The sequence below is a fragment of the Pundamilia nyererei genome, unplaced genomic scaffold, assembly GCF_000239375.1.
Source record: "Pundamilia nyererei isolate P.nyererei 1_Seehausen unplaced genomic scaffold, PunNye1.0 scaffold00050, whole genome shotgun sequence".
NCBI lineage: Eukaryota > Metazoa > Chordata > Actinopteri > Cichliformes > Cichlidae > Pundamilia > Pundamilia nyererei.
Window position 1 is genome coordinate 1,886,911 of NW_005187451.1, and position 11,212 is coordinate 1,898,122.

General features: G+C 40.9%; 1 protein-coding gene across 6 annotated transcripts in view; it reads left to right on the forward strand.

Moving 5' to 3' along the window:
- The window catches only part of csnk1g2b (casein kinase 1, gamma 2b), a 36,943-nt gene that overhangs the window by 10,756 nt on the left and 14,975 nt on the right, over window positions 1-11,212 (forward strand). For all 6 annotated transcript variants that reach the window (XM_005733147.1, XM_005733151.2, XM_005733152.1 and 3 more), the window contains exon 3: window positions 9,714-9,783. In XM_005733147.1, coding sequence (XP_005733204.1) covers window positions 9,714-9,783 — 70 coding nt within the window. The remainder of the gene's footprint in view (window positions 1-9,713; window positions 9,784-11,212) is intronic.

The following is an 11,212-nucleotide window of genomic DNA, read 5'->3' on the forward strand; positions in this document are numbered from 1 at the left end:
TCGATATAAACGATATTGTCACATCTTATATCTCGTATGAAAATATATCGATATTTTTAAAAAACTCGATATATCGCCCAGCCCTATACCTTACTCCTTTTTTTTTTCTTTTTTTTTTTCTTTTTTCAAATCCAAGTTTGAAATCATGTTTGGTGAACAGATGATTGTCTCCGGTTGACTCTTTTATGTTCTGTGGCTGAGTCACCGGTGCAGAGGCATATGAGTGAGGCAGTGTATCTGAGTGAAGCCAGTCACAGTGCTGGGTCAGTCGTGATGGAAATCTGAGGGGTTGGATCCAACTCTCTTGTCTGCCTCCCACTGAATCATGATAAGCAGCTCTCGTTGCGGTCTAGTTCAGCAGCTTACACCAGCTCGCCATGAGGCAGTTGTTGAAAAACTTTGAAGGAGCAAAATCTCTATCAGCATGTTTGTCAGGAATTCAAGTGACATCTTGACGCTTTAGCTTTGGCTCTCTAGAGTCCATGCTGGGCAGACTGAGTTAAAAGATCCTTGGATGTCAACAGTATGTAAAAGCCTACCTTTAGTCAGCTAGCTAATCCTCTAATGCAGGGGTGGGCAATTCCAGGCCTCGCGGGCCGGTGTCCTGCAGGGTTTAGATCTCACCTTGGGTCAACACACCTGAATCACATGATTAGTTCGTTACCAGGCCTCTGGAGAACTGCAGGAGCTAATTTAGCCATTTAAATCGGCTGTGTTGGTTCAAGGACACATCTAAAACCTGCAGGGACACCGGCCCTCGAGGCCTGGAGTTGCCCACCCCTGCTCAAATGAATCGGTAGCCGGCAGCAACACAGTGCGTTCATGCAGACTCACATTTGATGTTTGTCAAGATTTTGTCACAGGCATAAAAGCTGCACAGGAATGTCTGTGTCTTAAATGTTGGTGTTTTTTTATAGAAGTACATAAAACACTGACACTGCAAAATCGTGACAGCATAAAAAATAGGTTTGAATATGGTGTATGGGCGTGTGTGCCTGTGGAGCAGTGAGTGCTGTGTAATTGTAGCTTCTAAGTGCACATCCTGGTTCAAACCAAAGCACTAGTCACATTTTCCATTCAGCTGTTTCAGGAGTTACACTCGAGAGTCCATCGCCAAATTACATGCAATGTTCAATCATCACCAGTTTCTCACATTTTGCTCCTTTTTGGTCACTGCCGTGAATGCACGCTTCACTGCTCTGCCTTGACTTTCTTTACAGGATTGTAATTGAGGTGGTACAAGAGCCAAAATAACCAAACCAGAATCAGATGATGGTCATTTGAAAAGACCTAGAGCCAGACTGACCTCAGGTCGGTCTATTTCTGAGAGTTTGCTTTGCAAGAGAAGGGGGCAAAGCTCGAGTTCAGAGTTAAAGCTGCTCGATGCCATGTAGGAAATTCAGATATGCTGCCGTATTGCTGGGGCTTAACGGGATCTAGGGCAAATGATTAGGAAAGGGACACTGAGTCATTTTTTTTGTCATGTTGACTGTAGTTAAGCTTGTCAGCTTTGAAATGAAACTACAGGCTCTTTAAATCTATTGAAAAATTTTGTCATATCAGGGAATTAAAATATAATAAGTGTAAATAAAATACAGTAAGGACTGCTGATTGTTTTCTGTTTTGCACTGCACTGTTACACACACACATCAGCTGTGTGTGTGTGTGTGTGTGTGTTTTTAAGATGTTATAAACAATGATCAGCTGAAATTCTAGCTAGGCTTTATTTACACAACTTGTGGCTACAGTTTCAGAGTTAAACAAACAAGGCTATGCAATTCAGCGTATCAAACTTTGGCCATGACTCGGTCCCGTAAAAGACAAAGGAGACTTCCTATTAAGGTTCATGTCAGTGGAACAACCCATGACTGTGTAGATCACTGCGTAATATGTTTTTCCTGCTCTGTCTGTAGCGGCTGACTTTGACATGTTTTAAATGCGCACAGAATTGTCAGAAGCTATAAGCCATAACTGTAATATAAAATTAGGGAAAGCAGTTTATGGTTGCAGTAAATGGCCTCTTATAACCACCTCAAAGCCTGATAATAATAGATATTGAACACTAATTCCTGCTAAGGTCATCTTGACTCTTGATAATAACATTACATGGTTGTGTTTCTCAATTCATTCAGCTGTGCCACACCTGTCACAGAGCCACTCCTTAACACAGGCAGTAATTCAGTTGGAATAATAGTGTACACGGGTCAGAGGCCACCACTCCTTTACTGTACTCGTGTGCATAAAGAAGTGTTTCTTGACCTTGTCCGTAATGTTCTTCTTCACCTCTTGCGTTTAAAAATAATCTTTCTAAGGAAGATGATTCTTTGGGATGAAATGAATGTCTAAATCTGGCTGATCCCAGCACTTCCTGATTGCCGCACTAGGTTTTGGGAAACAGCTGATGATTCCATCTGGGCATGTTAAATTTGAGCTGAAACAGGAGAAGAGCTGGCCACTGGCCAGCTGTTGCCCTCAAACACCGCTGACTTCTTAAAACCACCTTCTAACCTCTAGCTTGAATCTAAGCACACCTCAGCCATTTGTCTGAGGCCTACGGTGATCCATTAGCACAACTAAAGTGAGTGTGATGGCTTGGAAGTAAAGATGCACTCTGTTGACATTTGTGTTGCTCTGTCTAAGATGAGATGAGTCACATTGTCAGTTTCATATTTTGAAATGGTTTACTGGGAGCCAAGCAAAGGTCAGCATCTATTCTGAGCCTTATGCATAATGCTGGGTCTGGTCCCTGGACATAGGCATACATATGCAATGTCATCGTGGCTGAACAACAGATATTTATTTATGAATTACATTACATCCGTGCAGCTGTTGCTTCATCAGTCAATTTTAAGTGTATGATATTGTTCACGGGGGTCAAGGCGCAATCTCTTTTATTTAATGAATATGACATGATACGTCTTTGCAGCTGAATATGTCAGCTGTAAAAATAATTGTTTAACACCATATAACTGGTGTTCAAAATGAATACAAAATATTTATTTTAAATCTAAATTTATTGTAAGTTGATGCTACATGTGCAACCAAAACAACTTACTGTCTTTTTTGGTGATTTCAGCTATAATTTTATTTTATTCTGCTGTAATCTGGTGGTTGTTACTTTACCCAGTCCCTGAGGCCAGAACTGATGTTTCTCGGCTGTGTGGAAATGGAGATCAGATTTAGCCCAGATGACATCATATGCAGATGGTTAATCCCAGGAAAAGGACTTTGTGTGGTGCTGACGGTCTGCTCTGTCTACAAGTCTTTGGAGTCCATGAAAAGTTATAATGCAGAAACCAGCAACTGATCGCTGATGACATAATTGTATATTTGTACAAGCTTCAAGTGTTTTGCTCTTAAGGGTCATCCTTCAAATGGCATGTAACATTTAAACTCTGTGCCATTCGCAGGCTGTTGTAGCTGCAGGATTTGAGGCTCTAAGGGATGTTTTTGTGTTGATATCAACAAGTCTGTAACCTTTTTAGTGTTGAGCTGCAGCTAGTAGTCATTTATAGCTGTTTCAGTTCCCATCTTGCCCATTATAGGGTGTCTTCAGTAGTTAGACTGAAGACACCCTATAATGAAGCTGCTTCAGTGTTGTGTCTGAATGGCTGTCATGCTTTTGGAAAATCTACTCCTACTTTCTTGCTTGTGAAGTTGTTTATAAGGATTTGGTTTGTCAGTAAGAGATAAAGCTGTCACAATCTACAGCTCTGGGTTAGTTTCCTTTCTTTATTTAGGGTTTGGTATCATAAATTTAACAGCTTAGATGTAATGTCAGCAGCAAACTATTGTGTTGCCTTTTTAACACACAGAGTACACCAGTCAGCCAGGAGAACTACAATCAGGGAAAGATAAATGAAACAACACTGCTAACACCAGTATGCTGTGATTATTAATTTAACGTGGTCCACTGATGAACAGTTGTTGAGTTGGCAGCTGGGTCAATGGTGCCAAGGCTCCCTGATGTGTGTGGGGAGGAAAGGCCTGGCCCATGTGTTCTGATCCCACAGAGCTGGCCATTGATTAATCAGAAGCTCAGGGTTCAGTTTCCTGGGGTTAAACTAGGCCAAGGTCCTGAAGCACTTTGAGTGGCCAGTAAGAGTAAGACACTAAAACTGACTGTTTTCTGTATATTATGTCTTTCTTTTTTTCTAACTTTAGGAATGTGCCTAATAGAGCCCTGTATTTTGTTACTCCACTAAAGATAGCATAGCACCTCTGTGCCCTTTTAAACACACAAAATGTCCCCATCACCTGACCATTAACCCATCAGAAAGAATCTAGAGCAGAAAACTGCTGCTGGTCTGACAGGCATATATTGATGTGAACTTCTGTTATTTTGCTAGACTTGGAATATGAATTGTGGTCCGAGCTGTCGCAGAGTCTGTATGCCACGTGAGTCCAGTAAACCTGAAGGGCTGTTTGGGGGCTCTGTCTTTAAATGCTGGTGTCACTTCTAATGTGGGTTCCTTGGTCCTCATATACAATATAGATAGAGTGTGTACAGGGGTGTTGGTGTGTGGGTGGGTGGGGTGAAGGACCCTTTTCAATCTGTGGATCAGCTGAGTATACATTTAAGACAATGAAAACCTACTATTGTATTCCTTCCGCCATAGTGCCTTTGCCCTGCCCAGTCATGCTACAGGATAGCTCCCATTCTGAGCATGCACAGTAAGCCCAGGAAGCAGATTTGAAAAGAAAAAAATCTTGATTTGTGCAGGAAGCTGAGAAGAATCCTTGTCATATACAGAGATGTTACATCAGACATTTGTAGCTCGGCCCTGGTCATTCACACAGCCATAGCTTAGCCCATCTGCTGGGAATAGAGATGACTCTTAAGTACGTAAAGCTGCCATAAGCCTCTGTTTCCTATTGTAAGCTGTTTTAAAGGGTCCTGCGGGTTGCTGCCATCTGTTTTTGCCCCTTATTTATATATTGAATATATTCTCTCCCTCTCCTCCCTGGCATGGCCTGACATGTGTGAGAGACCTGCTCCACCTCCCAGAGCAGTCACACGTCTTCTCCCTCAGGCTTCCACTCCTTTTTATTGCCTCCTCAGTTTCTACTCACTAGCTCTGTGCTTTTCTGTACATTTTTTTTCTTTGAAGAATTGCAGAAAAATATATATGTGATGACTCAGAGATCAGACAAAGGCTTATCCCATCATCATGTTCTAGAAAACTATGCGTATAGTTCTTTTTCAAAGAAGGGTTTTCCATGTGCTTATTAATATACTATGTTTACATTTTATACACTGTGCAAAAGTCTTGAGCCACCCCTCATTTCTTTATATTTTGCTTCTAAGGAGCCAGGCTTGCTTAAAAGTGCTCTTCAGTCTTTCTGGAGGCCTTTCAAAGTTTTTTCTAAGGACACTGAATAATTGTTTGTATCTGAGAAATATTTCTTTTTGTTAAATTACTTAACACTGATCTATGAATCACTGGACACTTTGTTACTACAAGCTTGTCACAACAACACATAATTGTTCCTATTTATTTAGTTGAATCTACAAAAATGCCAAAGATGGTGCAGTTTGACCGGCACAATCCAGCGGTTTTCCACCAGCAAGGTGATACCCAAAGACCTGTTAGCCGTAAACTTGGCATATCATATCATATCATATCATATCATATCACAGCATCATGTGTAATGGGTTCTAAATCATTTTCATGAAACATGACAAATGGAGGACAAAAGAACTGCCAGGCTTAAAAGAACTACCGTAGATGTGTAGTCATGTCTCTAAGAAAGACTGACACAGGATCTGCCCCCATTGTTCCATTTACTGAAACCTCATCAGAAATGAGTGAATAAAATCAGAGGACACAGATTTATGGAGTGATGAATCCAGATCTGAAATATTTTTAATAAAATCACCATCATTATGTGCAGAGTAGTGTTGGATAGAGCAGGGCGACCAAAAATATTTATCACGATATACATTTGAAAATTTGCGATGACGATATAATTGACACTAGACAAAATACTTTACAACTCCTCAACTTTATTAGTGCAAAAAAAAAAAAAACAACATCAATGTATTTTCACTTAAACAAGCAGCTGTTTTTTATGTGCATTAAAATAAATATAAAAATGTAACAGTGCAAATGCAAATTCCTTGGTGACAGTTTAACCAAAAGGCATTTCCAGTGGAAACTGGCCGACATATCCTCAGCATAACCATGTATAATATCCACGAAACTTAAAGAGGTTATACACACACAATACGGTAACATTATGTTGAAGCACAGCACGTATCACTCCGCGAGGCTCCGCCTACGATAGCCATAATGCTCCGAAAATCCATCAAGCGGTGCGGCTTCGTAGCTTAGCAAAGTCGAAACATTTAACAGATTTTCGAGCGCCGTGCACATAAAATCGTTTCCAGGTCAGTAAACACAACCAGAGTTCATACATAAGGCACACGGGATTATAAGGGGCTCTGTCGACTTTCAGAAAAATCAAAGGATGATTTTAAGTGCGCCGTATTTTCCAAACAACACGGTAATAACGACGGCCCGCTAGCATGCGCTACCAAAAATAGTGCTTTGTTGTGTATCTGACGGACGAAAGCTAAACCAGTTCCACACCAGTGAAGCTGCAGCATTTTTACAAACCAGTTCAGATTCATCTGTTTCATTCAACGATCCGCTTTCGCTCTTCTCATTCTCCGTCGCCGCCATGTGCGTATGTAAACAAAGGCACTGCGCATGCGCATTTTACCCATAGTCTATCGCGATATTTCATTTTCTTATCATTGCCCAACATCACACCGGTATTACCGTGAATGGTATGGTATAGCCCATCCCTAGTGTTGGATCATGTTGACAAAGAGCAAAAGGCAGACAATTGAATGTCCTTCAAGAAGCCTGCATATGTATTCCTAAAGACTGCTTAAATGCTAGCTTTCTCAGCTGTTTGCAGAAGTTGCACACTGCAAAACACATAACATAACATTACCAAATAAATCCAGTGTATTAGAGAAGGAAAAAGCCAACTAGCTGTATAACACTGATCACAGCTGTTTTTGTTTTCCCCACAATTAGGCACCTTGATTAAACCAGGGCCTATGTGGGTGGCATTTTAGCACACAGGCAACACTATAGCAAGGTTGGTCAATGCTCTTATGTTTTGTTTTGTTTTTTTAAAACCACCTCCGCTAAACCGTCTTCTGAAAGCACCTTAAACAAAAGCCACAGGATGTATTTATAGCCCTGACAGCCATTTATCATAAAAGGATGTAAAGTCCCTTACCGTGTTCAACATGGCTCATACTTTGTGTTCACACTCCTACGTCCTTGCAGGGCACCAGAAGTAGACGATGCTCCTGATTTGATAAAGGCCTAATGGAGTGAATGTGGGAGCTTGACAGCCTTTCAGCTTTCAGTTTATATAATTTAAAATAGGAGTGCTTTGGAATTAGATGCCCATGGGAAACAAGTTGATCAAAGTGAAGTTGCTGGGCTCAATAAAGTTTAGGGAATTTTCATATTTTTGTATGTAGAGTAGCTGACTTAACACACAGAAAGCTACAAAACTTTAGGCATGTAAAGCCAGTACACCAAGCACTAAAACTTGGGTTTTAACAAAGGCTGTGGCACAGCTATTGAAGATTAAGGAGAGGAATTAAGTTGGGTGTGTTTGTTCTATCCCCTTCACGTTTGTCTATAATGCCCTTGTCATCATGAGAGTGGGGTTAATCAGATTACATTTTAGGTTGCAAAGCTGGAGCTTGCGATATAATGAACATTATGTCCTGGCGTGTTGATTATCAGCCATGTCATCACAAAAGCCTGTTGTACACCAGCTGGAACTGCTCTTTATCCTCTCACGTCCCTCAAGTGTGACCTGAAACTTAATTAAAGTTCTGTTTGGCATTAAAATAAGTAAAACGTGGTACGATAGGTATTCAAGTTAATTGCAAGGCAGTGCAATCATAAAAATGCACGCGAGGTTGTTCCTCACAAACATTGCTCCCTTGGGGTAAAATTCACACCTTTATGGTGTAGGGAGTTTAAAACGTCCTTTCACGTGCGATATGACCAAAATCTCATATCCCGATATAAGACCTCTATCGTCTCAATAACGTAATAATATAAGTCACAAAAATTTAACATTTTCTGTAAATTCTGTGAATCTCGGGCATCTCGACTTGCGTGAAGTGTTTCCAGCTGGGCTTCGTGTACCTGGAATTTTTATCCGATGCATGAAACGATATTTATTTTGGTTATAAGTTGTAACGCCCGCCGTTTTCGTTGTGAGTATTTATTACACGGCGTGCTGCGGGGAAAAGCCTGTTCTAACGTTTGAGTCTAATGTTTATTTTTTAGCACCTGACTAGGGCCGGGTATCATCACTGATTTCTAGAATCGATTCCGATTGACAAGGTCCTGAATCAATTCGATCCACGATTCGATTTCATTTGAATCTGGGAAATTTTGCCTCAGACAGTCAGAAATATTATAATTCAGATCAGTATATTTACATATCTAGCATGGGAGGAATCAAGGTGATACATGTTTTGTATCTATAAAAAGGAAGCTGAGACTTTATCAAAGGTGTGAGCATCACAGCAGAGGCCTTTGTGTCAAAGTAGCTGAAGATAAAACACAGAAAAACATGAAGGTTTTCCTGGCCTGGGATTTTATAAAAATGTTCTGCAGTAGATCAAAAACAAAAGAAAACCATTAATCAACTTATGAACATTAGCTCTGAAGTTACAGCGGTTTTATTAGAGACAAATTTAAATTTGTTTAGAAGCCTATTGAACGGCAGAAATTAGGTTTTCTTTTCGGAAGTAAGTAAAAGGAAAAAAAAAAAAAACAGCGGCGGACAGCCTGTAAATAACGGCAGTCTTGTGCGTAACAAGCAAACGAATAATGCAGAAAACAGATTTCAGGGATAGACGGGAAACTGTTCTTGAAGTATACTGAGAGAGAGAGCTGTGCATGAAGTGTGATTTTTATTTTTTTTATTGTGGTGGAAGCAAAAGTCAGAGTGAGTCCATGACGATGTTTATGTGAAGCTTAGTTTGGATCTTCTTTTGCTGCTGGTTTGGTCAATATTTTTTGGAGAGAGATAAAAACTAACAGCTTTAGGCAAAAAGGGCGTGAACACAGAGCACGGACCCGCCGAAACATCAGAATCAGCGAGCTGTCGGCTTTCAGCCCCGACCGTGTCCGTGCCGTCGGGGGAGAAAGGCGACGTCTCACTGATTGTGATCTGCGGGTCCGCGCTTTGTGTTTACGTCTTTGTGCAGAAGCCGTGTACCTGCTCACATTTAATGTTTTAAATGTTTGGTGGTTGTCAAAATTTTGTGACGTTTCACCTGAGATTCTGGAATTTCCGCAAAATACATTTATATAAAAATATCGATTCAGGATTTTAATGAATCGATATCACGTTATCCAAGCCAGAATCGATGAATCGATTATTAAAACCCACCCCTACACCTGACGTCTCTTTTTTGCTTCTCATCCATAAACACTCTGCATACTCTTTCATGTTTCAGTTTATTTTGAAAAGTCTCAACAGGATCTTGAGCTTTATTGTGAAAGGTTTATGTTCGAACAGCCCTAGTTTTACATTTATCTCATTTACAGGGAAACTTTTTCTGTGCCAAAAAAAAAGCAACTTTTGATGCAGTCACCTGTACGCACGCATACCTACACAAACCGATGTGTGAACACTCTTCCTTTCTTCTCTTTTAGGAACCTATCAAATCCAGGGCGCCGCAGCTCCATTTGGAGTATAGATTTTACAAACAGTTGGGGAATTCAGGTAAGAGACTTCACTTTGTATTTTCTTTTTCTGTATTTATTTTTTCCCTCTAATAGGCGGGAGTTGAATATGAATGGACATTTTCACACTAGATTTACCTGTGCTGCAAGTGAAACCTTACGCAGAAAGACAATCATGAGCACCTGTGAAGATGGGTGATTAATTTAGTTTAATCGTTAGTTAGGATTTTGGTCACTGCAGGTTATGAAACAATGCTCTTGTTTTGTCTTGTTTTATAAGTCCAGTGCACCAATTTTTCTTTAGTGATTTACTTTCACCACCTGCTACTAAGGACACTCACTGCAAGTCGAGATATTGGAAGTGTAAACAATATATAGCTTCTACCTTTGCTCGCTTCTTCCTTAGGAAATAGAAATCATGTCATGGTGTCATAACTATGAACCTGCAGCGGCTCTTCCAAGGCTTGTGAGGTCTGGGCCTCTTCTTACTCTAGTTTGCAGCTGCAGGCTTCGTGGTGGTGACTGGTGGTTCCACCTGCATGATGGGCTTCACCATCAGCTCTCACCCTCCAACCCCACCTGGTTAAAGTTCTCTTCTCCTCTGTCTTTGTCATCCTACATATGTGGCTGGTCTCTAGCTACACTCATAAATGTGTAATGTGTCTGTCTCAGACACTGTATTCAGGATGTTGGGCAACACAGTGGCTTCTGCAATCCAGCGCTCGCTCCTATGTATTTTGAGTGGACTAGTTCTAAGTTTATGAGAATGCATCAATTTGTTGGAAGACCTAATTACACACCAATCAATGTATATTTATAAGTACAACATTTTTTCAGTTAAACTGAAAAAGACCGACTGTACCTATTTAAATGAAGCTTACTTGGTCGTTTGTGTGTGCTATTCTAAATCTACTCCAAGTGCTCCTGTTGTTGCAGTGATTCTCATCTGTTTGTCAAGTAAAGTGCATGTGTCCTGGTCTAATTTAGTGACACGTGCCTGCTTCTTGGCTCCTTGTGCCAGAGCAAAAACCCTCCACTGTTGATACGGAGGTGGGGCATTAGGGCAGTCCTTGGCTATTTATAGCTGGCCCTCTACAAGCATTTGGGCCATTATGGTGTCTGCTTGGATAGCTTCCCTAGTCTCCTTAGTCACGATATCCTCTGCCTCTCTGTGCGCTGCCTGTACACTGTAGGGAAACGCTCCAAGGTGTGTTGACAGGGTGTGGCTTGTTTGTCTGGATGGCACTCTTTGGTGTAATCTCTTCATTTGACATTTACATTTAGTCAACCATAACTGTACCTGTCACCTCCAGTGCCACTTTCCTTTTTTATAGCAGAGGATTCCTGCAGTACAAGCCTGTTTCCCTTGCATTCTTCCTTTCAGTGAGACCACTATTGGTCTTTAGCTTTATTTGTGTGTGTGTGTGTGTGTGTGTGTGTGTGTGTGTGTGTGTGTGTGTGTGTGTGTG